Consider the following 27,406-nt stretch of genomic DNA (forward strand, 5'->3'; position numbering starts at 1 on the left):
CGGCCGAGTCTGAATGCTCAGCTCCAGTGGGAGTTTGTCAGCAGCCAGCAAACAAAGGATGCTGCTCCCCACCTCAAAGGCTCCGCTGCTGCATACACGGCAAGCTGGAGGTCAAGAGTCTGAATACAGTTATCATGCCCGAGGCTTTGAAGTCGGCAGATTAAGAAGAATGCTTGACTAACAACTGTTGTGAATTGGAGCTGGAGCTTATCTGGAATTACTTGATCATCGCTGGTTCTCAAAGTGCCGACTGTAAAACGACCTAAAAGGCGGGCAGAGGGTTCTTATCAACTCCAGGTCTGAGTGGCTCCTTTCTGAAGGAGCTGCAGAGTGGGTCTAGACAGGTGATGTGATAAACTAAGCCAGACTCTGTGGCTCAGCAGTAATCTACAACAAGCAAAGCCAGGAGCCTGGATGCTGCCAATGTTTGTCCCAACAGTGACAAGGACAAACTCCTGATGTGTCCGTGAACTTGAAGAACGTGTTTCTGATTGATTCATGGTCGAAAACTATTTCATGTACGATTGCAATGTCCATAACAGCTTGAATCAGTGTGATAGCGTCAGGACAACTGGAGACAACAGCTTTTTTTAACGTGACCAATGTGAAATCCCTCCATCGCTCTACTGGAATGCGAAGATGGGCGATAACAGATTTCCCTCCTGATGGGTATCATGTTTTGTGATTCCACGGTTGAGACAGCTGGTGTTCGCTGAGAAGGTCTGGCTGTTGGCTAAGTGAGACGATGCCAGGAATATCGCCATCTGGCCGACGTCAAGCTATGCCCCGTTGACACACACACACACAAATGAGGTTACTATCAATGGTCCATTCCAGTTACAGGGACAGGCATGGCAAAATACGCATGCAAACACACAGCTGGCCCAGATGGATCATCGCAGAGCTAACCACACAGGCCCCTGTGCTCCTTGATGACAGATTTATGCTCACACGGAGGGCCCTAGCCGTGGATCAGGTGACCAGGCATATTCTATAAGCTTTCCACAGCCAGATGACAAGCCTAGCAGATAGCTATCCATTCATAAACAGATCCCAGGACAGCCCTGGTTCCTCCAGCAAGAGGGAAGGTAACAGCTAAAGAAACGAACATGTGCGTCTCCTCACAGGACACGAAAGAAACAGCGTGCCAGCTGGATGTAAATCTTCCAGATAAGGCCCCGGCTCACTTCCTGTTTCACAAAGAGCCCAGTGAAGTGTGTTTCCTTCATTTGCTCTCCTCCCAACACAACCGCCAACTACCTACTAAACCATCTAGTCCCATCCCTGATTGAAAGAAATAAAGAAACTAGTTTTCTAATACTAGATTCCTAGTATTTCTGTGACTGAACTACTCCTTCTGTTACAAAGAGTCGCTCATTAAGTGTGTGTAGAAGTATGGTGTCTCCACATTAAAAGTTACAGTAGGTAATGTTAATTTATTATCATGGTGGCGGGATGTCTGTGAGTGTCTTTACGGTTATATGGCTCAACTGAACCTGGCTGTGCTCATATCTGTTCTAGACCTGAGGTATAGCTGATAAGGAACCATGTGTTGGAACACACAGTTAAAACAATTGAGACAAAGGGGCCAAAGCCCACAAATCAAGTAAAGCCTGCCAGCAGCACAGGACTGAAAACGGGATTTTTATACAGCCACAACATCCACCTGAAATTCTCCATAAACGTTAGCAAAAGGTCGAGAGTCAGGCAAAAGGCACTTAAAAGGCTGTTAAAGGATCTTGAGGCACTGGCATAGCAGACGTGTCGCAGACTGGTACTGATACTTTCTGATCATCAAATTAAAATCTGCGCGAAGATCATTGGCCAACCTGTGACAGACAGCCTTCTTTCAAACAGCTCACAACAAGAGTATGCTCAGACCTGCCAACAGCATCTCTTCTGATCCCTTACATGTTTTAAATGGGGAATATCAACTTCTGCAACTCCAAGAGACGACTCAGAGTCCCTACATTTAACCGCATCAGGCTGAAGAACAGGCTTTGTCCATCAGTCCATCTTGTTGCTAAATAATAATTAATGTGCTAAAGACATGTAAATCCAGAGGACAGATGGTCATTTTGTAATGTATGAATAATTGTGATGTGTTTTTTTTGGTCTGATGGGTTTTACTTGTCTGTCTGTCTATGGTCACAGTATGTCTATTGGATGTGTACTTTTTCTCAAACTGAGCTGCCTATGGATGCAAAATGTATTTCAGTGCAAACTGACAATAAAGTTGTATCGTATCTATAACAGTTTCATTTAATCCAATTCAATCCGACCAGCTAAATTAGTGTGCTGGAGGCTCCCCTGGGCTCTGTGCCTAAAAGAGGGGGAAGGTTTTTCCCTCAAGTTAGGAACCTCGCAGGGGTCGTGCGTAAATTTGGGGAAAAGTCGTAAGAGAAACCATGTTCTGTTAGTGAGTGAGCTGAGGACAGGAGTGAGGACGTTTGGGACGTGGAGTTATGCGTAAAGAGGGGAGATTTGTTATCTGACAGCCTGCAGCGCTGCGCCCTAAAGACGACTTAAAGAGTGTCTTACCTGAAGGTTCAATCCAAACAAAGCTTCAGTGGATTGAATACTAAAAGTAACTTAAAATACGCACGCTGTGCACCACTGGTTATCCACACCAACTACATACATCTCCTGGATCAACAGGAAACTGCTTGAATATATGGCCTCATTTTTACTTTTCAAGTTTTTTTATTGGTATTCTGTACAAAATCCAATAAATAAATTGTATAAACAAATTATTACCCCCCCCCCATAACAATATTACTGCACCATTAAATAAGCAGTTCATTTCATAAACAGTTAAATTCAGTTAGCAACATAAATGAAACACATACCAAACAAAAACAAAAATAAATAAAAATAAAAATAATAAAAAAAAGTAAAAGGACAAAAAAACCCAGAAAGATAAGTAAATTAAAAATAATAATAATAATAATAATAAAAAAAAAATAAGTATAAGTTGTGAGTTATACACGTTTTTACTTTAAATAAAAAACAAATATAATCCTTTGAAGGTAAATTATGGAATCAACTTACGTGTTAACATCATTTTCTAATGTCCCGGTCCTGACCAGCCAGGATACTGTCCACAGTCAGGTCTAACGTTACTCCTCCACTGTTAGGACGCAGCGCGCATGATACATAGACAGATAGATCCAGCGGATATAAAGACAACTCCAACTACACGGTCGGTTGCAAATGTCCTCTGAGCGTTGCGCGGGACAGTAAATCCATGGTTTATAATTTGATTTGGCCTCACAAAAAACTCCACAACTCTTCAACAAATCCTCCTCCCGACACGGTGAGTCAGTGAATGAAGCGTTGGTCTCTCCAGCAGCAGGAATGTGAATGGAGAGTAGAGAGTTGTGTGATTCAAGCTTTAGGAATGGGCAGCTCTGCAGAGGCTCCACCCACCACCACCACCCCCACCTGATAAGATCCACTCAGGACAACCTCAGCACATCATCAAGTGTATAGGGAACAAGTTTAGAACGAATTATATCATAACATATCATTTTAGCAGTTTTAGGGAAAACAAGACACTTACTGGACCATAAATCACTGCACATTCTGTATTCTTCACTTACAGACGTAGGCAAAATCGTTGGTACTCTTCCGTTAAAGAGAGAAAAACCCACAATGGTCACTGAAATAACTTGAAACTGACAAAAGTAATAATAAATAAAAATTTACTGAAAATTAACTAATGAAAATCAGATATTGTTTTTGAATTGTGGTTCAACAGAATCATTTTAAAAAACAAACTGATGAAACTGGCCTAGACAAAAATGATGGTACCCCTAGAAAAGATGTAAAATAATGTGACCATAGGGACATGTTAAACTAAGGTGTGTCCTGTAAATAGCATCACAGGTGTCTTCAAACTTGTAATCAGTCAGTCTGCCTATTTAAAGGGTGAAAAGTAGTCACTGTGCTGTTTGGTATCATGGTGTGTACCACACTGAACATGGACCACAGAAAGCTAAGGAGAGAGTTGTTTCAGGAGATCAGAAAGAACCTTATAGACCTTCATGTTAAAGGTAAAGGCTATAAGACCATCTCCAAGCAGCCTGATGTTCCTGTGACTACAGCTGCTCATATTATTCAGAAGTTTAAGGTCCATGGGACTGTAGCCAACCTCCCTGGACGTGGCAGCAAGAGGAAAATTGATGACATATTGAAGAGACGGATAATATGAATGGTTACCAAAGAGCCCAGAACAACTTCCAAAGAGATTAGAGGTGAACTCCAAGGTCAAGGTACATCAGTGTCAGATCGCACCATCCGTCACTGTTTGAGCCAAAGTGGACTTAATGGAAGACGACCCAGGAGGACACCAAATCATAAAAAAGCGAGACTGGAATTTGCCAAAATGCATATTGACAAGCCACAAAGCTTCTGGGAGAATGTCCTTTGGACAGATGAGACAAAACTGGAGCTTTTTGGCAAGTCACATCAGCTCTATGTTCACAGACGAAGAGATGAAGCATCCAAAGAAAAGAACACTGTACCTAATGTGAAACATGGAGGAGGCTCGGTTATGTTATGGGGCTGCTTTGTTGCATCTGGCACAGGGTGTCTTGAATCTGTGCAGGGTACAATGAAATCTCAAGACTATCAAGGCATTCTGGAGCGAAATGTGCTGCCCAGTGTCAGAAAGCTTGGTCTCAGTTGCAGGTCATGGGTCCTCAAACAGGATAATGACCCAAAACACAGTTAAAAACACCCAAGAATGGCTAAGAACTAAACATTGGACTGTTATGAAGTGGCCTTCTATGAGCCCTGATCTAAATCCTATTGAACATCTGTGGAAGGAGCTGAAACATGCAGTCTGGAGAAGGCACCCTTCAAACCTGAGACAGCTGGAGCAGTTTGCTCACGAGGAGTGGGCCAACATACCTGTCGACAGGTGCAGAAGTCTCATTGAGAGTTACAGAAATCACTTGATTGCAGTGATTGCCTCAAAAGGTTATGCAACAAAATATTAAGTTAAGAGTACCATCATTTTTGTCCAGGCCAGTTTCATTAGTTTGTTTTTTAAAATGATTCTGTTGAACCAAAATTCAAAAGCAATGTCTCATTTTCATTAGTTCATTTTCAATAAATTTTTATTTATTATTACTTTTCTCAGTTTCAAGTTATTTCAGTGACCATTGTGGGGTTTTCTTTCTTTAACGGAAGAGTACCAACAACTTTGCCTACGTCTGTATATCACCATATCTGCATTACTGTGTGGAAGTTTGGGGTAACACTTATAAAAGCAACTTACAACCATTATGCATACTACAAAAGAGAGCAATCAGGATAGTAAATAATGTGGGATATAGGGAACACACAAACACACTGTTTTTAAAGTCACCTGCATTGAAATTCAAGGATTTGGTCAAATTTTAAACCGCAATAACTATGTTCAAAGCAAGACAAAATTCACTTCCGGGCAATATTCAAAAAATGTTTTGTGTCAGGGAGGGAGGGGGGTTATAATTTAAGAGGAAAATTGAATGTTAAAAAGCATGGTGTTCGTACAACAAAGAAGAGTATGTGTATTTCAGTCTGTAGGGTGGATTTGTGGAATGGGTTAGGTGATGGGTTGAAGCGGAGCACAAATATAAATCACTTTAAAAAGCTATACAAAAAATATGTTTTTGGGAGGTATATGGTTGAGGAAGAGTTGTGATAAGGGTTGCGTTAAGGGTTGGTTTATATCTACTTTTTTTAAACTCCGCATGGATATGTGGGTTGTAAATAAACTTGGGATGCTGTTCATATATTTAATTTGGGATGTAAATAAATCTGGGATAGTTTATATATTATATTATATTATCATTCTATGAGTTATTAGAGGAGGAGTGAGAAAGGGGTAGGGAAATATAAGTTTTACTTCTATCTACTCCTTTTCGGACACTACTACTCTTTGTTATTATTTTGTATCTGTTTTTATTCATTTTATGTTCGAAATAAAGTCTTTCATTCATTCATATTTTGTATTTGTTACTAATTTAATGAACTGATCTGACTATATGCCGAACAAACGCTCTCCATATAAAATAGAAAGTGCTTAACATGTGCTCCCCAGGACTCCCCTCTTATCCATATCAGCTCCTCTACCTCCTCTGAGCTTAAACCACCTCCCCTAATAGGCAAGCAATTGACTCAGAGGTTGGTGCCCAGTTTGCATTACATTAGAAATGACTGGAGACGCCTGAGAGACGCTCCTTTTGTGACGCGAGATTAGTCTGAAAAGCGCGAGTGTTGCAGTGAATAGAGAACTGTTGCAGGTATGGTAATGCCTCTGGCCCTGCCCTGCATGGCGCCGCCAGACGCATATACATTACGCACATACATTACGCACAGGTCGACTGAACAATAGCAACACATACAGTCCTGGATGCAGATTTTGGGGGATGTCTTGATGATGTTGAACACTTAGATATAGCACTTTGGTCACACTTTGTAAGCATCTCCAAAGAAAGTCAATGCAATTACTATCATTAGTAAATTACTATGATTACTATAACAATATGATAAGTGTAAATTTGCCCTGAGGCTAGTTTATATAAACATTTTATTTCTACCTCTAATTTCTTTTTTCCCCGCCAGAATAAAAGCAGTGGTTTTATGCAACTGTATAATTTTAGTGTTGAAACCTTGCTGATATTTTTCTGATTTAAATGTGTGTGTCTGTGTGTGTTTGTGTGTGTGTGGGGGGGGGTCACACATTATTAATTTAAATTTAGTCTATTTCAAAACAGCCTGTCCAGTTCTCCTGTTTTCCCCTCTCCTCCTATTATATATCATCAGGAACTTTTCATACAGTTTTCCAAGAACTCCTAAAACGACGTCAACGCTTGGCATCAGCCAGCTCTGTGTTATTGCCATGGTAACACACAGGCACTGGCTGAGGTGATTCAAAAACGGGAAAGCCAGACGCGTCACCATGTGGCAGGGAAAAGCATGTAATCCAAAGCTTGGTGGACTGAGAGTGGGTGGGGGGGAGGATGAGGCAGAAAATCCTGGCTAACTATGCAGTCTGTTGTTGGCTGCCACAGCAGTCCCAGCTGACGGAGGAGTCACAAGTGATTCACCCAAAAGAGATCCCCGCCAGCTATTAAAGTGAGCAAAATCATGAGTCTATATAGTAGGCATTCATAAAAATGTCCTCCCTGGTGGGAATCAGTTGAAATGTTTGCCCAGATGCCCCCGCTGTAAAACGTGGATAAATACAATGACGTTTTAATACGCTTTATATCTGTAATTGGTGTTGACAGCACCTTTTATGCAGCACCACTCCTCCCAAATACCAAATCTATTTGGATTTCTGTTACTGGAGTTTGTTTAACAGAGTTAGACCACTTTGGTGTTTAATTGACTCCAAACAACTTTACAATGTAGGATGACATCCGGTCTGTGTTTGTCTGTGGGTGACTTTTAGCAAAAAAGGTCATACGTATCTAATGGAGTAATAAAAACAAGGAATATTTAATTATTTGGTGCAATAACTTTATGGTAATTTCTGCATTTTGTCCCCTCCATATTGGTTGATTTTGCAGTTATTATTATTTCTACATATGCCGCATTGTGGTCTGTGGGAACCCAAACAGAAGTAAAGCCAATGTCAACAAAAGACCAGGGTTAACACGAGCAGCTTTACAAACACGTACGTACTGCAGTCTATAAAAAATAGAAAAGTTTCCTGATTTTCTGATCGAGATCAGGAAATATTCCATGAAAAAGTAAGTAAAAGAATCTGACAAAGCATTCAATATCAACTTATACTTGACAGTTGATACTGTAAATGTATTGAGGTTCGCTGCCCATAAGTATATCCAGTTAAAATAAGAATTATATTATATAACAAATAATACGTCAACAGAACATGTGATCGTGTGAGCTCACAAACTGAGGGTTTTTATCCTGTAACCTGAAGGGCGGGAGAAAGATAATTATGGTCTGTTAGTGTGTGAGAAAGAGAGAGAGAGGGATAGGGGAAGGATAGAGAGAGAAAAAGCAAAGAGAGGAAGGATAGATGAAGAGAGATTACCAAACAAGGCCAAATCCCTGAGCCACAAAACCCGACCACCCAGAGGCTGCACCCAAAACCCAGACCCAGAGCTACACCCTCGACTGAGATGGGTAAAAAAAAACCTGCTCAAAGTTGATTGAGTGTGCGCTCTCAAGTTGTTTAGTGGTGATAAATACACAATAACACCAGTGATTGTTAATGGATGTGTGGTAAAGTGTGAGAGATCAGACAAGCAGACTGTCCCTGCTGCCAGTTGCTCTGGGGCGAATGAGTGTGTCTCTTTAGTGTCTACAATTTTCATTCATCAAAGCTCGTCGGAGTCAGCCACTTGTTTGGATTATGATTCAGATACAGATCAAATACACACGGGTATAATGAGGGCTTTGGACAAAAGAGAGGAAATGAGGAGATGCATCAGTGTTACGGCAGGCAGACACGAGGGATTACGCCGGCATTAAATGCAACTTTTCCCCGTAAAGGAAACAAAAACAGACTCTTTTACCTTTAAGGCATAATTACCTCATGACTCATAGTAAATTTTTCTCATGTCTCTTTTGAAACAAAATAAATTCCAGGTGTCAAAACAGACTAAACCACATACATTTGATCTGAATACAATTAGCCTTGTATTCCTCATCACCTTTCTGCTGCTGCTGGGTTGTTGGGTGAAGCTACTGTTGTAGGTTGTAAACTTAACAGTGTCACCTCTGACCATCAGACACAGAGGGAGTGGCTGGAAGAGGAAAATAGAGCAAGTGAGCATGAAAATTAAGAAAAGAAAGACTTAAAAAAGACTTCACCGAGAGACAGAGATAGACAAAAATGCTCAGATAAGAAAAAAGATGGAAAAACAAAAACAGAAAAGTGAGAAAGATTTTCCCCCCGACATGGAGAGCTCACTCCTCTGGGCTTGCCTTGGGGTTTACGCTCCCCTCTTCTAGCACTCCTAACCCTTCTAGCACTCCTAACCCCAAACAGCGGGGCCAGGTGAGGGTCAGAGGATGGACGTGTCAGTCCAACACACGCATAAACACCCAAGGCTGTGTCAACAAAGATTCACAAAAGAGATAACCAAATTATGGGTCTGCAAAAGTCATGGCGGTCGTCCTGACATAGAGATGAACATGTTAGGTGTATGTAAGCGTCTGAACGGTTATAATCAGATTTTTGTGCATGAGATTTTTGAGATAACAAGGCCATAAAGATGTTTTCCATAACAGGTGGGTAGACCATAAAGTAATCAAAAACAGGGAAGAAAAGGACATTTAGGTTTTTATTACAAATGCTACTTTGTCAATTTACTGTGTGGGTGTGAGTGTGTTTTATTCAGAGGTAAGGTGCTGCTCTTGTCCTTGAAACTTGAATCTAAATGCCTCCAATGACAAGTTCTCTGCCTTTCACTGATGCAGTTTGAGATAATGAGTTTGACTGCTGTGTGTGTGTGTGTGTGTGTGTGAGAGAGAAATAGAGAGAGAGAGAGAGAGAGAGAGAGGCAGAGGAGGGAGGGAAATAATCTTTTCATAACAGGAATCTCCAGAAATAGCTCATCCATGGTCTTGGGGATCAGCCCAATAAGACACTGATTAGAGAGAGAGAAAGAGAGAGACAGCATATGCTCCCATGGTAAACCATACACACAATGGCAAGGAGGAAGTGCAGGGAGACAGAGGCTTGGACCAGCACACACACAAACACGCACACAAACAAAGGAAGTGTGAAGCAGACAGCGGACCAAATGCTTCGCCGACACCCTCTCCGGGCTTTTTGATGGACTGACCACGATCACAATAGAGGCAGGAGGCCGACACACACACTTAACACAAACAATGGATCGGTGTTGTACTACCATGTATTTTTCATCCAGGTGGTGGGGTTAAAAAAACCAAACGCTTTGCACCGGATCATCCATTTGTCATTGACCTTTTACTTGTCGACCACAGCAGTAAAAGTCGATTGAGATTAAGGCAAAAAAAAAACTACAGCAGGAAAAATGAGCCATTGTAAGAGGGTTGTTGAAGATTTGCATTGTGCAGGGATAATGGGCTTTTAAGTGATAGGGTCTTGTGTGTGCCTGCACAGGATTTCACGTTATAAACAAAACAAACTGTATCAAGTTTCACATGCAGTGAAGCTAAGCTAGGTGCTAGCTTTAAGGAGGAGTTATAAAACACCAAAGAACTTCATTAAAAGTATCAGCGTTTTTGTCTGACAGAGACTAATTCAGCTGCTGAATATGAGTACAGATGCTATCTGTGCTATTTGTGCAATTCTGCAAGGTACGTCACATATGAATGCATGATTGCAAACTGGCGATTTAGCCTTTTACTGCATGATCAGAGTGCTAGAAACTCGCAAAATAAAGTCAGCGTGTGTGAAGTACGCAACACTGTTTCAGCTAAAGGTTTCTCCTGGAAGTTTAATGTTTATTTCTATCCCCATTAGCTGTTAACTAGTAATCTTCCCTAAGTCCAGTTTAGAGGTCTTTACAAACCCAGGACCTGCAGCAGAGCGGATCTAAACTATGTTCAATCTAATCGGATTGGGTAGGTAAAAAAATGCATCAAAAGTGCCCTCCTGGATGCCCCTATAGTAGATACAACATGATGAAGTGAAACTCTACGGTGCCCTTCCAGTAAAGGAAACATGATAAAGTGCCCCCTAGGGTGCCCTTAAATGGAGAAAACATGATAAGGTGCCCTCTAGGGTGCCCTTCCAGTGGAGATAACATGGTAAGGTGCTCTCTAGGGTTCCCTTCCATTGGAGAAAACATGATAAAGTGCCCTCTAGGGTGACCTTAAAAGGAGAAAACATGATAAAGTGCCCTCTAGGGTGACCTTAAAAGGAGAAAACATGATAAAGTGCCCTCTAGGTTGCCCTTCCATTGGAGAAAACATGATAAAGTGCCCTCTAGGTTGCCCTTCCATTGGAGAAAACATGATAAAGTGCCCTCTAGGGTGCCCTTAAAATGGAGAAAACATGATAAAGTGCCTTGTAGGTTCCCATTCCAGTGGAGATAACATGATAAAGTGCCCTCTAGGGTGACCTTAAAATGGAGAAAACATAATGCAGTGCCATATAGGCTGCCCTGCTAGAAAACCTTCTGCGTGCTGGTGCCCCACCGCGTGCAGCTGGTGCCTTTTTCATTTTTTTAGCGGCTTCCCTCAGACAGCCTGAGTCCGCCTCTAGGCCTGTGTAAATATGTCTAATGCACAGTGGATCCGAGCAGACACGCTATCAGCTTTGATCATATGGTGCGTCACAATCTTTAAAGGAGAAAATGTATCTTTTGAGGTGGTGAGAACTGTAAAGACGATGACATGTACATAATCTTTTTGACTGCGGCTGCTCATTAATTGGTGGAACATCATGCTGCTGCCAGTCTACATTAGGGTCTGGTAAGGAATTGAATACATTTTGGATTGTGACCAATCATTCTGGGGTCTGCTCAGATTTGTCTACTCAGCTGTCCTGTCTGGCGAGGCACCGGTTTGAGCTTCGAGTTGACGGACAGGTGGAGATTCATCCCTACACGGATCAATTTGACTGTACCTTTCAGATCCAATTCAAGGTGAAGGTTGGCTGAATCAGGTCCAAAAAACTCTCTAATGCAGTCACATCTCAGCCCTGAACTGCTCTGATGTGTCCCACACTGTCATACACATCAGAAACAGCAATTTCTCACATTTAGTTGCAAACTTTTAGAGTTTTTAACAACTCTAACAATGGGAGAACCATTAGTGGCCAGAATCTGCTAAAAAGGTACATTTATTTTACTCAGTTGACTGTAAATCTTTGAGCATGACTGACATGTTAAAAGAGTTAAATCTCTGTTTCCCTGTAAAGCACTACCATGTGTGGCTTCTGCTCAACCTTGGCTTCAAGAGAATTATTGGCCAACACTAATGTGTAAAGGCTAAAGCAAACAGTGTTTAAGTTAACACACACGCATATGTACACTTAAACACAAAACCACACAGAGTTAAACACACGTGTGCGAGGATAGGTACTTTTAGATACTCGGTGGTCTTTTAGTCTATACACTGATTTGATGTATTCTCTACCTGATATTATGTATGTCATCCACAAACAGGAATGTTGCATACAGAGTAAAACAAAACATTACAATAATACTTTAACATCAGTGATCAAACAGGAACCCGAGAGCTCTCTATGTCACCATCTGTATACATAAAAAGTCTGGTGGTAGACATAACATAGTTTATTAGATAAATACTGTATATTAAAATTGCTCTGTTTGTACTTTTATATTTTCATGTTTTCAAAATAGTCTTTTTTGAAACAAAGTCACTACTATCTTGAAGACATTGTTTACAAAGGAAGCTCTGGATCTCCAGGAAATCCTCTGATCAGCAGCCCTCTCCTATGTCCTGATCAAGATAAAGATGCGCGAAAAAAGAACACACAGTTCCAAATTAATGCTTATATTTCTCTTATTAGTCATGCGTGGGGAAAGCAGAATAGTGATGCTTTGCTTTATGGTAAGAAGGGGATGGCAGAGGAAGAGCAGAACCAAAGGGCAATTGTTGGAGGTTTTGGAAAAAGATAGAGACGTATGAAGGAAAGAAGTTGTCATTAAAAGTTAGTTAAGAGAAAAACATGTTTGGAATAAGCATCAAACATGACGATTAAAGTTGGTGAAAGTTGCAGAAAAAAGCAGACTGAGAGGCCACACAACAAACAATAGAAACTGACATTTATCATTCAGTGAGTGGAAACCTCTATTCCAACTTGCCAAATGCAGTAACAACTGCTGTGGTTTTTCTGCAGACGCTGGTTGATTATTTCCATTAATCGGACTGCTAAGACTCCAAAACAACATTTTATGGCAAAGTGCAGCTGTTACTGGCCTAGAGTGAATGAACCAAGCTGGTTTGATTTATTCCTACAGGCTCTAACACTGGAGCAATAGCATTTCAACACATAAAGAGTAACTGTGTGTGTGACCACATTTTCTAAGAATTACAAGAGGTGGAGGTCTACTCGGGAAACCAACCGAATACTTGGGGAGTGGTTAATGATGCCAACCATATGGCTGTGAAATGAGCACACAGCAACAGTTTGAGCTGTGCTGGAAATTTCCAGAATTCCTATTCCAAACCAAGCAAGGTATAATAATCACTGTTTGAAATAGTTTGGTGCTCCGCAGTGCCCGATTTTCCAAACAGAACACGTTCGTTCATCAACTACATCAACATAATTCAAACAAGATCATGTCTTTTTCCTCCTGTGAGCCTTTAATGATCACAAAAAGTACTGTTACTTCTTTCTTGTTCCTTTGCTTTCCATATTTGTGTTCCTTCTCTTGCCTTGGAGATTCAATATGAAGTATTTTGCAATTGCAAGTGCTCAGAAAAAAATGAATTTTGAACATTTACAACTCCATCTGCTGATGAAAATCATGTGATATGATCAAAGGTTTCAGAGCAACTACTAGATGGACCTTGAGGTAAGATTGCTTTGTCAATGGCATCTTCCCTGCTTTGATGGCTACCACATGTGTATCCCAAAGAGATCTCGTGCAGATTTTGACTCATTAAAGAATGACAGCGGTCTCTAAGAATGTAATGGCTGTTGATATGGTCCGACATCATGATGAATTGTTCTGGATTAAAGAAAATACTTCACCCCCAAAAACGTCCATTCGTATATCAATTACTCACCCTGTGTAACTGTAATTTCTTGAAGAAAACTTTGTTTTTCTCGCCTGCCTCTGAACGAAGAATCAAAAAATGGAGGAAAGTCTTAATGAATTGAAGTAAATCGGGGCAAAACTATACTGAAACATCCGTTTAAAAATTCTCACACAACTTGTGCAGTGTAATCCAAGTCTCATCTATCCTGTCGTATGCTCATACTTCCCGAACACATGCATTTATGCATAAAACAGGCTAAAACAGGCCTATTCAAGCGTGAGACTGTTTATGCGGAAGTGTTTTAAACAGTAGTACTCAAGTTATAGCAAATATGCATGTGTTTGGGAAGTAGTGAGCATACGACTGGATAAAATGAGACTTGGATTATACTGCATGAGTTGTGTGAGAGGTGTCCCCCATTTATTTCAATTCATCTAGACTTTTCTCAGTTTTTGGATTCTGAGTGAGTTATTGATATATATATGGTCATTTTGGTAGTGAAGTATAACCTGACCCGCCACATGGAACCATCTGAGAAGCCATCATTGGAAAGTCTTTGGAAAAGGGCAGGCACTTTCAAAAAATACTTGGCAGGTGATTGGATGAACCATTTGTCAATCAAGCTCAAAGCCATAGGGGAGAAGAGCGAAAACATCTTTTCCATCAAGAAAAGCCTTAAGGGTCGTTCTTTGCTCTTCTTTCAACGAATACACTCCAGTTCTGATATAACTAATGATTTTGCAGCATCTACGCTAACCTCTTCAGGAGTCGCCATTGCTGTTTAGCACGAACAATCACCTCTCTGCGTCATCTCACACACTAAAGCCACGCCCGTAGCTGCCAGTAGCTCCTCAAAAGAACGCAGATTGGTCCGTGGTCTAGCTTGCCGACCACAACATGTATTACTTGTAGCCTGACAAGATGAATTTTCTTGTGATATGTGATCCCGCGTTTTTCATGTCATCTCGTGACATCGCGAGAATCCAGCAGCCGTTCAAGGTGGTGGTGAAGTATTCCTTTAAGATAGACTTGGCATACGGCTGGAGGAGTTGGCATGGGTGTCAAACGTATGCCAGTTACCTTTCAGCAGCAATGAATCATTGGGCCTTGGGTGCAAGAGTTAAGTTGCAATGAGATGACGAGCCCTGCAGCAATATTGTGGACGGTTAAGTGTGTATGAATGAGATACAAGGTGCGAGTGGATGGATGTCGGATATGCCAAAGATAAGATATTTGACATCAGGGTGAAATAATTGGTGCCAATGTGTGTGTGTATGTGTTTGTGGATGCATGCCTGTCTTTTCGGTTTGTGTGAGTGGTATGTTATTATCTTAAATATATGTCTGTGTGTCCTGCATGTGCACGTCCAATGTGAGGTGTCCAATAACACCGTTGACAAAAGAAAGTGTAGAACTCTCTTCCCTTTTCTATTTTCTTTCCTGTTTTTGACTTTTGTCATGTCCTAGACATGTGGAGCGAAAGACCAAATTCCAAAGTACCATATGTCCATTCTTTCTCTTTGTGGAATCAGCCAGCGAGTAACGCAGGAAGTTGATGCCTTAGTCTTCCTTGCCCTGACCCGTGACCCCCTTTGAACCCTGACCTCTAGCGAACCACGTGACAAACCATGCAGACATCGAGGCTGTCATGACAAACACAAACCAGGTTCAGTTGGGAGATTATCACTGATCCCGAGGCTCCTTTGCAAAAGTGCATCGAGCAGGTTTGAATTTCAGAGTGATTTTTTCCAGTTCCCAACTTCATAGAGCTCCTGTGTCTTGTGTCGTTCTTCAGAAGATAAGATGAGAGAGAGTGCTACTGCAGATCAAAGAGAGATGGGATGAAGGACAGACACACCATGACAAACCCAATACCAAAACCAGAACTATGACAAGTGCCTAAAATCAATTCCTCATCTCTTCTTCACTGTAGAAAGCCTTGACAAAACTGATGTTTTGACACCACCATCACTTAGAATCTACTTGTGATAATTTAAAATGTATTATATTCATTTAATTTGTGATTCATTGCCGACCTCTGGTAACCTAGCACGGCAGGTGGATTGTCGCGATTGTCATGAGATCACGCGAGAATCGTGGGATCAAATATCACACGAAAATAAGGCTCCAAGTAATGCGTTTGTGTCCGGCTCGCCAGACAATGGACCAATCAGCATCCTGTGAGGAGTTACTGGCAGCTATGGGCGTGGCTTAGGTGTGTGAGACCTGAGAGAGACAACCCAGAGAGGTGACTGTTCGTTCTAAACAACGACGGCTCCTGAAGGGGTTAGCGTAGATGCTGCAATAGCATCAGTTATATCAGAACTGGCGAGTATTTCTTCATTGAAAGGAGAACAAAGAACGGCACCGAAAAGTGATGTTTTCAGTTAATTTCGTTTTCATTAGTTTGACTGACAGATGGTTCATCCAATTACCTGCTAAGTATTTTTTGAAAGTGCCTGCCCTTTTCTAAACAGTTTCCAATGACGACTTCCCAGATGGTTCTGTGAAACAAACCATCTGACAGGGTCAGTTTAGACCTCTGCTATACCTTATTGAATATTCCTGGATAAGGAAAGGATTGCTGAACCAAACAGGATACATTTGATAACTGTGGCTCATGATGACGCAACTACAACTTTATTAATGACTGTTACATTTATTTGACAAATATACTGTAGCTGTGAATCATACAGTTAGTATTTATTGCATAGGTGTGTTGGCCTAAGACACACATTACTACGTTTTATGCCTCTCAAAATAAGAGAAATACTAGTGTCACTGAAATTTGCATATTGACAAAATCACCCAGTGCTGGTGTACTTCCAATGATTGCTGCTCTTCTCTTCCTCCAGGTAAAACACTTGAGATTAAAGGGCTTTTTTCTTCTCTCATTTTGCTTTGTGTGAAAGTACATTTCTGCCCTCCAGCTCAGGGCTGACAAAATGCAGCAGGATGATGGACATCAGCCAGTGGATATTAACTCTTTCGTCATGTGACAACCTTGACCTAGTAAACTAGAGATGGACGTGGCGGTCACAAGGAAAATGCCTCGTATTATAAGAATTAAGGAGATTCAGACAGAGATAGCTCTTTGTGTGTCTGAACCTGAAACCTACGTATGTACATACGTGTATTTGCGCGCTTGACACATTTTTAGGGTAGCTTTCTGCAAGCATTGACCAACAAGGAAGGTTTTTGATATGATTATGAAGGGCCTTACTTCAGTTGGGAAATCTAAATGTTTGTCTCGATGCATAGCTGACCCAAATCCACGGCACAGGAATCTAAGCAATCTGGTGTATTAAGCCAAATACAAATAAACAGAAGGAAGTTAGTGTATGTATTTAGCTGTGTAAGGAGAGGGCAGCATCGCTGTAGGTATCCATTGAACAGAAACTTGTTATGAATGGACTGTGACCCGTTGATGATAAGTAGGACTCGGGGTCAAGCAAATAACATGACTGACTCTATTTGAGGTATTTATTAGTTTTGTGAATTAATTCTGTTTTCGATACAAGGTCTCCAGTTTTGTTCTTCGCATTTCCTTCCTATAAACTTTAATGTCTACATCTCATTTTCTCTTGTCAATTAAACACACTTTAACACTTTATGGGATTAGCCCTGATGCCCTGAACCTTCATTCACCCACTCTTTCACTCTCTGTCCTACACATAGACACAGACGGTTTATTTACGTTAGGAGCTAATGGACAGCACTGATGTGTTTGAGGGTGTGGACTTTAGGTGATGAACAGGAGCCGCAGTCAGACCTGTGACTCCCCCCTCGTCCCTCTGCTCCTCATCGGCCCCTGGGGGATGATAGCTCAACTCCTGAGTAACGAGGGGGACTAATACTGTCCAGCTGGAGGTTGGCAGCAGTGACAGAACCTCCATATGCCCAACAGATTGGGATCATGCTGACCCTTCTCTGTTTACGCTGTCCTCCCAGCTTTCCAAGAATGAAGGAATAGGAGTGGACAGGAAATTTAAAACTGGAGAGACACGAGCAGAAATGCAGGGATGGGTAACGTTGTCATCAAATGTTTAATGGTCCAAATCAACATGACCAATGCATGAGAATAAAATATTAGTAGTTAGTAGTAGGTGTGATGAAAGGCAATGGACCAGACCACCATAATGTTAAAGTGCCCTAGTAGCAGCGGTCAGCTTCAGTGGGAGCTAGCTTAAGCTTGATCCCAACTTTAAAAAAGGAATCACTGTTGGCAGTCAGACTTGCATATACACTCAACAATGTCTATTTTATTCTAAATGGGACCATAATTTACTAAATGAACATCATGCTGTATTGAAGAAGACTTGAAAATAGCGATTGAGGCCATAAATCACATAAATCATAAGTAAATGAAGTGAAAAGTAGGGTCATTTTCTCATAGATTTTCTATACAATCTGACTTATTTTTGCAACCAGAGGAGTCACCCCCTGCTGGCTATAAGAAAGAATGCAAGTTTAAGGCACTTCCGCTTTGGCTTGGCTCAGGTCCTGGAGTTGCCCACTGGTCTGGACCAAAGTGGTGGACCAAGCGACCGACCGAACGGGTATAAATTATATAAACTTTAGACTAAAGTAACAGTTGCTGATTCTGTAAATGTTTTCTCCTTCATTTCAATTGCAAAAAAGGCATAACATTCATATTAAAATCACATGATGTTTGTGAGTCACAAACAACTGGATTTTTGTTTTTACAAACAATGATCCCTGTTTTCTCAGAGGAACACAGAGTCCTTCTAACTTGTGTTGTTGTGATGGTCCGACCGCTTGAGAGATCTAACCACGTCATTGCCAGAAGAACATTTTTTTTTTTCAGGCCTCAAGAACCATAAAAAAACAAGACAAAACCCCCCTTTGCTTCTTTGCTTTTAGTGCTAATGGCTTTAAGGCAATGAGGCAAACACAGGACATGCAAATAAAGAGAAGAGGCTGCTGGGTTACTGTGTTCTGGCTTTATTCACCCGCAGGTTTTGAACTCGATCCTCAAAACTGTCATGCTCATAAGGCTTCAGACAGCCAGGCTTTTCTAGCTCACATTTCAGTGCGTGCATATTGGTAAGAGCCACTCAAGTGGTTCACATGATAGCTATATTGACCCTGCAGAAAGACAGACAAAGAAAAGAAAAAAACAACATGTTTACCACTCATTAAGTTTCAAATGAAAGCTATTTCATGGTGTGATAGAGACACACACAGGAATCTCTGTTAGAAAAAACTGGAGGTCCGACATCTCCTCAGGCAAATTCAAACAAACCTTAATTTTCATAACATTCCCAGAATGTCTTTTTCAGAACATTACGGACCTGCTGCTTTGTTTTACAACCAATGAATGAAAAATATTGTGTTTGAAGGAGCAGATGGCCACTTTGTGACCTGTCAAGGTATTTAGTCCAAGAAATGCTGGACACACATTGTGTTCACTGACCCTCACCTCAACCACACACGCACATAAAGACATTAAGTTGTTAAAGTGTCACTTACCCAACATGCTAATGCTAAGCGCTCCAGTGCTTGTATTATTACCAGCTGTAAGGAGTTAAAGTGAAGGTTGGCCTGAACACGGAGGGTGACAACACTCAGCCAGTGGCCTTGTGTTCACCCATTCATGGTGGCAAAGGGGTTACGATCCCTGAGTGACTACAAGGTGAAAGGTCAGTGGCAACACCCCTCGATCAGAGGGAGAAAGGGACATTAAGTGGGCGCTCAGTCTAAAAAGAGATTATGTTGAAGCTCCTCGGAGGTCTCCGTTGGGATGAGCAGGGAACAAGAGACAAAATGAAGTTTGGCCATGTCAGCACCAGACTCTAGTGTAGACTCATCTCATGACTCTTTGGTATAGGAAATAGGGGTGCTCTGGTAGCTCATGTACCAAGGCTGAGACCTTACTGCAGCAGCCCAGGGTTCGAATCCGAACTGCGGCCCTTTACTGCATGTCATTCCCTATTACTGTCTTTCTCTCTCCATTAAAGGCATAAGAGCTCCAAAAAAAAAAGGAGATAAACATCTCAAGTACCTCAGAAGTTACTATAGAAACATATTTTATTAAGCTGATACAGCACTGGATAAACTTTATGCCATTTGATGGTCGTCCAGAGCACATCTTGTGATAGATTAAAATGTTGACCTGATGCAAACTTTTTCTTTGAGATTCTTAGAAAAAGCTTTTAAAAGGCTCAGCAGGGGCCCGAAGGCCTCCATAACTCCTTGCTCAGAAGCTCGCCAGAACAGTTGAAGCCTTTTTTCTTGGTGCTGCTCACATTCACTTATGATCAGACTATTCTCGGAATGGCTCACATTTTGGTAACTATCTCATCTAATTGACAGCAACGGTTTTGTCCAAGTACCACAAGTGAATTTTGAGAAAACAACCGGAAGCCATAACCATAACATTTACGACATTTCCTATCAGATCTAGTAAAAAATGCCTGAAGGACAGTGTAGGTTAAAGGGGTCACTTTGGAAATGGTCCACTTAGCTGTGCTGCTTTTGTCTATAATATGGTCTCAACTGTCAGGGATTTTTCAAGTCCACCCTAACACAAATGCAGAGTGGAGAGTGTGAGGAGATGGAAAAAGGAAAATGTCTTTGCCCAAGGACCCAGAGTGTCTGTCATCCTCTTCATAAATGTAAATACCAGTCACTTTCCAGCATGGAGAAAATAAAGAGTCAAGCTCATAAAAACAAGAGCCTGGTCAGACCTGAGGTGGAGGTGGTATGTTAGCTGAATGCCATTCTCGATTGTGGAAATCCATCTGTAATCACTTCCCTTCCCAATTTCTTTGGCACATCTGCTCACTCTTCATATGTCGCCTACCCTCAGTCCCATTTCCATTTGGATACAGCTAGTGTTTATCATCCCATTTTTAGCCAGGCTAGCCGCACTGCTATACGAATGGCAATGTCAGTCTGTCGCTCGGTTGGTCCACCGCTTTGATCCAGACTGAAATACTTCAAGTATTGGATGGATGGATGGATGAAATTTGGTATGGACAGTCATGGTCACCAGAGGATGAATCCTGATGACTGACACTAAACTAAGATGGTGAGCATGGTAAACACTATACCTTCAAAGCATCATCATATTGGCGTTGTAATTGGTGAGCATTTTAGCATATTGAGATTAGCATTTAGCTCAAATCACCACTGTGCTTAAGAATAGCCTCATATAGCCACTAACATAAATGTAGACTCTTTTCCATTTTTTCATATGAACTCCAGACAATGTCCAGATAATCAGGTCTTTACATTGTCCGGAGTTGCCCTTTCACACATGTGACACACAACAGGAGATTGTCCGTGTCCAACGCATTCTCACTGACTGGAAATACTCCGTTTGGTTTGGTCGAGGGGTGGCACCTGGGTAGAAGAGAGGTCATGACGCAAAAACATTGCGGTCACGTAGCTGGTTTGTAATTTGGTCATAAACAACTGAATATCTTGCTGTTCCTTGGATTTGTCTAATGGTTTTGGCATCAGACCAATAGATGTCCCGAATCATGTTGTCTCGTTTCGTTGGACATTTTCGTTGGCGTCTTTGTGTAAATGACCCCTCTCCTTCTAGGCTCATTTTCTCATAGACTTTTATACAATCTGACTTCTTTTTGCAACCAGAGGAGTCGTTCCCTGCTGGCCATTTGAAAAAATTTAAGTTTAAGGCACTTCCACATTGGCTTCACTCTTCAGACTCGGAGGTAGCCGCCTGGCTGGGAACAATATGCGAGGAGAGGTCTAGGCATGCAACTATGTCTTTTACTGCAATGATGATTTGGCAACTTGTTTATTTGGAGTCTAAGGATGAGTGGTTGAAGACATATTCAGTATTCCCAGCAGAATTGATTGGTGTAGTGCAATAGCAGGACACAAAATCTCTTTCTGTTCCTCTCTTATATCCAAACTGTCTTCAGTCATTAGTGTTTTTGTCAAGAGTTTTAAGATATTCCATTGCAAATACTTTTACTTTTGTAACTTCACTTTATTGGAAAATGCGATCCTATGACTAATATTCTACTCAAGCCCAAGTTTTATTTTCCAACAGCTCCAGTGACTCCAGTCCTGCAGTCTTGTGACTGGAATTGAAAAGAAAGACATCTATTCTGAGTATAAGATAAAAATCTCCATAAATATTTGGAATCAGCTGTGCAGATGGATGATCATCCTTAAGTAAAGTATGAAGTCTGGTGTTTTACTTTTCTGTGCTTGGGGAAAACTTATGTTTGTCCCATTAAATGATACAATCTTGCTTAAATTTAGCTGGCAGATGCGTGCAATGCTGAAAGGACAGTAGGATGATGATAATCACAGGGTGTCTTGTGCTAGTGACTGGAGTGACACGTGAGAAAATGGGTCAGTGAGTTTGTATTTCTGAAAATACTGGGACAACATCATGCCCTTTGACCTGTTAGTATCACATTGCTCTGTCAATATAAGTAGCCAATCTTCTTTGGGATTGGGATTCTCATATTTTGACAATTGAGCTTGTTGTCCTCTAACTAATAAACACACACGCAGTGAGAGACATCTGCTAGTGTTTATGAATCATATGGCACTATTTAAATTGACAGGGATCCAGCTGAATATTTGTATTCCTCGTTGTTATTATCGGCTTTGTGTTAAGACTAACTCTCATGAGTGCAGCATGCATTAAAATTGTTTTGCCTATTTTCTTATTCTTATTTTGAGATCAGTGTCATTCCCATTAACCCTTTGTCCCGTTCCAATAAACGGCCAAAACAGACGAACTCCATCATGACTCATTGCTCCAAAGCTGTAAGAGAATGCACCCCCAATCAATGGCATTTGAAGGGTCAAAAATACCAACAAGAGCAACAGGATTAGCTCAAAATCCCCCGCAGATTGACTGAGTAAATTAAAGATGGCTAACCCACTGAGACCTGCTAGAGCCGCAAAAAGCAGCAGACACACAGGAAATGAAGGCCCACTGGAGAGTAAACAAACAACATACCATGAGATCAGGCACCCCGAGAGGCAGTTAAGTCACCAGAGATGAGACCATTTTAATGGGGCACTAAAACTTGTTGCAAGTATACCCATCTGGAAGAGATTCTTCTGGAATGTGGCCGCTTTACAACTAATGACCAGTGACGACTCCGAATCGTAACGCCATCATCTTCCTCTTGTCTCACATCACAAGTCTTCAAGTCCTCAAGCTCTCATCTTCCGTCATATCTCACAGGTGAGGATGGATGGATGTGCATGGAGGACGGTCACACACTCATAGGGTTTTACGTTGTAGTAAATTCCTGGTATTTGTTCTCAGCAAGTCCTGATGAATGCATACCCATTATGAGCACACATCATTTTTTATCAGAACACCAAATTATTTCATGCGAGTCATTTGCTGCCTTTTGTAATTTCCATGTGTTTTTTTTGACGAGTGGCCTCCGTCCTGATATCTCTTTGTGAAGCAACTGTAGCCTAGTTAATTCAGTCTCAAGCAATCATCAAACCACAATACACACCATCAAGCCACCATCTGTCTACACTGACACCACTGACAATGTGTTGATGATGAAATCCTTTATGGATTAAATACAATTGTGCTTTTATATCCTTTTATTGCGCAAAAGCCCTCATTGTTTGTAGATGTTTCTAAATTATGCAGGGGCAATTGAACCTCTTGACACATTTTCTCTCTAATTCTCTCTCCACTCCACTCCATCATCTGCTTTCTACCTCCCTGGTACTCTCATTGACTGTACATGAATATATTCAAACACAGCATTCACCAATCAGTAGTATTGATTAAAGCTGGGTAGGAGCACCACACACAGTGACTCGAGGTAATGAAGACAGCTCTGTCTCTGCCATCAAAGCAGCCCTGCTCAGAGCAGCACTCACACCATTTCTGCTGACGGAGGGAGGGAAGGTGTAGGAGTGGACGGCCCTGAAAGTCTGCGGTGTGAAATCAGGCATTCTCGAGCGCCGAGGCAGGAGCGAATTCCACAATGTGTGCAAATATTTGTGCACACCACTTTGGGAATCCGAAGCTTTGCCAAATCAGGAGTTCTGTGAGTGTCGGCTCTACGAGGATCTGCTCCTCATCTCCGTGCAATGTCAATGGGCACTTGAAATAGCAGTCTCGTTGTTCCAGCTCAAGTTATATCTGGGGAGGGAGACGAGTGTTTGCCCAAGATCTGTGCTGAACAATCGCATCACCTCCCAGCTGCAGAGTAAAAGCAAGGGCAGCGAATGGGACAATGAGAAGTCAAGAGCGTGCATCAAGTGGGCTACTTGTGGCCCTGCTGAAAAGTGCTAGACGTCCCACTTGAGCGAGAATTAGGGCGAAGAGACTCAAATCAAAGAATAGGCTGATTAGGATTCTGCTCACGAATCAGCTGCAGCTACATGCACATAACGCTGAGATCTGTCTTCTATGGGTCTTAACACTGCTCGCTCTATACACAAAGTAAAAACAACATCAAAATAATTAGAAAGAAACAGAAATGATTGTTATTTGCTGTAATGCTACAATCTCATGCCAAAAGATGGTCGACATGGCTTTTATGTTGCAAGTTCGGAGCTGCTCACTGGATCAGTCGAGTTTTTACTAAAATCAGAGATTGCTGGATGATCGATAAAACATAGAGGGGTCTTATAATTAGAGAGTCAAAAGACGCGTTCAGTGAGTTCATGTGTTAAAAAGAGAAAGTGAGAAAATGCTGAAGGAGAGGGAGTGAGGTAGAACAAGCAAAGTAAACAAGTTTGGCGTGAGCTCGCTGGAGTCACCGGGTTTAGCAAAACATTCCAAAGTCTTCGAAACAAGCGGCCTTGTGAGAGCACAGGGGCAGAAACAAGGGGGCTTTAAATCACTGAACATGAACAGCGTTGGAGGACTAATTCAATCATAAATATCTCAAGAGTGTCCACCCTCGCACACCGACACGTCAAGTTATGTGACTACCAGTCACCTATATGACAGCTGGACAATCAGTCAGAATAACCTGGCCAAACCTAATAAACTGGACAATATGGTTCACTAACACGAGTCCACTGGAGCAGAAATGATATACAGCCTCTATCCTTACTGTGATTTCTACATTTAGACAAAATAATAATGTGATCATTTATTACACTGAAGAAATTTGACCTTACAAACAGTGAGATGTATTGTACATACGTATATAATTAATTAAAAGGTCATAAAGACTATTTATTATGTTGATATAGGCTGTGGTCAATGTAGAAATCACATCTAATTAAAGATGAAATAGACTAAATCATCACATCACTCATACAGTGGCTGAGCCAAACTGCAGTCTCACAAACTGTGAATTAATAGCTAGTTGAGTTTTTCCATTGGTGCTACAAAATGAAAAAAAAGCATGGCAATCAGGTGTACAGATCAGTTTAAAAAAAAGATTAAATAAACAATAAAAGTGCCTAAAAACAAGACAAAAGCACGGCAACTATGACAGCAAATGCTCAAAAGACTGCTCACAATACTTTTCATCTACTGACCAAAATAATATTACGTGTTATTAAAAAGACAGAAGAAAAATTTGGAGTGCAATTATCTCAAGAAATGGCTGTTTTGTAGGGCTGGACCCAAATATTCCACTATTCGATTATTTGCTTATTGTGTAGGTGTTCGATTTTCAATTATTGGACTCGGATATTAGTTGCTTTTGTTGGTTTTTTTTAACCCCTTTGGGCTTACAAACATGCAAAACATACCAAACCTTTTGGAAAATGTTTTTTAATTCAGTAACAAATAATTATACAAACAGCAATACTGTAGAATATCAGAATCCTTAAAAATTAATGCCTTTACTTAAACCGAAAGACACGTGCAGCACTATGGCGTCCATCTCAGCCGAGAACGGAGAAATGTCTGGCTGAGTCTTTATCAAGTCATTTCATGGAGACGAGCCAAGTCAGAGCCCTCGCCGCCATAGATTGTGTCTGAGCGTTCTCCGATTCAGCCCACGTGGGGCTCGGGCCAGAGGCTGCATTATGCATAGGCTTGCAGCCGGGTACTGCTGGAGAGGAATTGCGTAATGCGCAGAGACATCAGCCTCAAAACGCCACCATTTAGGGGGAGAGGGCCTGCAAATGTGACTTTGAGGTACGTCTACACTCACACACACAGGGGGATGTGGAGGCATGTGTGTACCATCCACAAGAGGTGTAAAAAGCAAGAAACAGCCATGGCTGTCGCTGGCGATGATGTCTCTGGTGGTCTCTAGCTGGTCCGCCAGTGACCGGAGGAGCATTGAGAGCGCGCTGCAGGTTGAGCCTCACCAGGTTGAGTGAAAATACAGAATGTCCCTGGCACATGTCCAATAGTCATGTCTTGTCGAGCTTGATTGCAATCCTATAGCGCATACATAAACATGCTTATATAGTAAAAGAGTCTGTACATGCTTTAAGGTATGCGCTGAATCATTCACACCTAAACCCACACACACAAACACTGTTTTTATGACTCTTAAATAGTTCACGCTTCACTCATGAGACACACACAGACTTGAATAAAATCTCTGGCACAAACAGAGATGACAGGAAGCAGTGTTCTTGGCCTACTTTTCCGTATTCTCCCCAATGACTGGGATGGGATGCTGGCACAAAAGCAGAGAGCGGAGCAGTTCATCTGCCTTGATAAAATAATAAGAAGGTGTTATTTATAGACACACAAATCAAGCAGCTTGACCTAAATGTGAAGTCATTCAGAAGGCATACTGAAAAGTGAGGTGCCAACAAGAGAATTGGTGGAAAATCACAAGTCATGCTACAGAACGAGTGACTCAAAATGCTCAAATTAAGCCACTGGAAGCAGATCTGAAAATGAAAGACGCCTAGATGGTGGAGATGGAAAATGTGTGTTTTTAATGGACAGAAATGTGCTGTGAGAACTTACAAAGATCTAACCAGGGTTGAAACACATGTTGGGAGCAAAAACCACAAACACTTTAATTGTTGCAAAGACCACAAATGCATATACCGCAACCCAACAAACAGTTGAGTATAATGAGTTAAAGCTCAACAGCAAAGCATGGCAGCCCTGGGTGTTTAAAGTGGAGGTAACACAAAATGAGCCAAGTCTTACAGTACGTAGTTTGATCCCACTTAAAGCTGCAATGATTAAGCAAATCGATTAGTTGTCAACTATTAAATTAATCACCAACTATTTTGATAACTGATTAATCGGTAATCGAGTAATTTTTTAAGAAAATCTCTGATTCCAGCTTCTTAAGTGTGAATATTTTCTGGTTTAATTTACTCCTCTATGACAGTAAACTGAATATCTTTGAGTTGTGGATGTCATCTTGGGCTTTGAGAAACACTGATCGACATTTTTCACCATTTTCTGACATTTTATAAACCAAATCAGTTATTGATTAATCAAGAAAATTATCAACTGAGTAATCGTCAATGAGAATACTACTTAGTTGCAGCCCTAATCCCAATAGTTTAAATGCTTGTTGTCTTTAAAATATGCAGAACTAATTCATCCAAAGATGTACACATTTCATATTTGTGTTGATCTGCAATTCATTTTCATGTTTTCAAGCTAAATCCCTGATTAAACTTTAATAGCTCTCTCCATTCTTGGGGTGAAAGTATCTTGTTGAAGCTAATTTGTTACATGGTTGCCTGCTGCGTTTTCATTCAGAGAGATCTCTGCTGATGTCACAGTGGTGCGCCCTTTCTGACTTCCTCTTTGGGCGTCCCTGAGGCGTGAA

At 41.3% G+C, this 27,406-nt stretch overlaps 1 protein-coding gene across 7 annotated transcripts in view; it reads right to left on the minus strand.

Annotated features, from left to right (window-relative positions):
• The window catches only part of dlc1 (DLC1 Rho GTPase activating protein), a 91,842-nt gene that overhangs the window by 24,045 nt on the left and 40,391 nt on the right, over window positions 1-27,406 (minus strand). For 2 of the 7 annotated variants that reach the window (XM_037763996.1, XM_037763995.1), the window contains exon 1: window positions 3,052-3,364. The exons of the other annotated variants lie outside the window; for them this stretch is intronic. In XM_037763996.1, coding sequence (XP_037619924.1) covers window positions 3,052-3,064 — 13 coding nt within the window. In that variant the 5' untranslated portion in view covers window positions 3,065-3,364. Of the gene's footprint in view, window positions 1-3,051; window positions 3,365-27,406 lie in introns of those variants that run through there. 7 annotated transcript variants of the gene reach the window in all.

The sequence above is a fragment of the Sebastes umbrosus genome, chromosome 3, assembly GCF_015220745.1.
Source record: "Sebastes umbrosus isolate fSebUmb1 chromosome 3, fSebUmb1.pri, whole genome shotgun sequence".
Lineage (NCBI taxonomy): Eukaryota > Metazoa > Chordata > Actinopteri > Perciformes > Sebastidae > Sebastes > Sebastes umbrosus.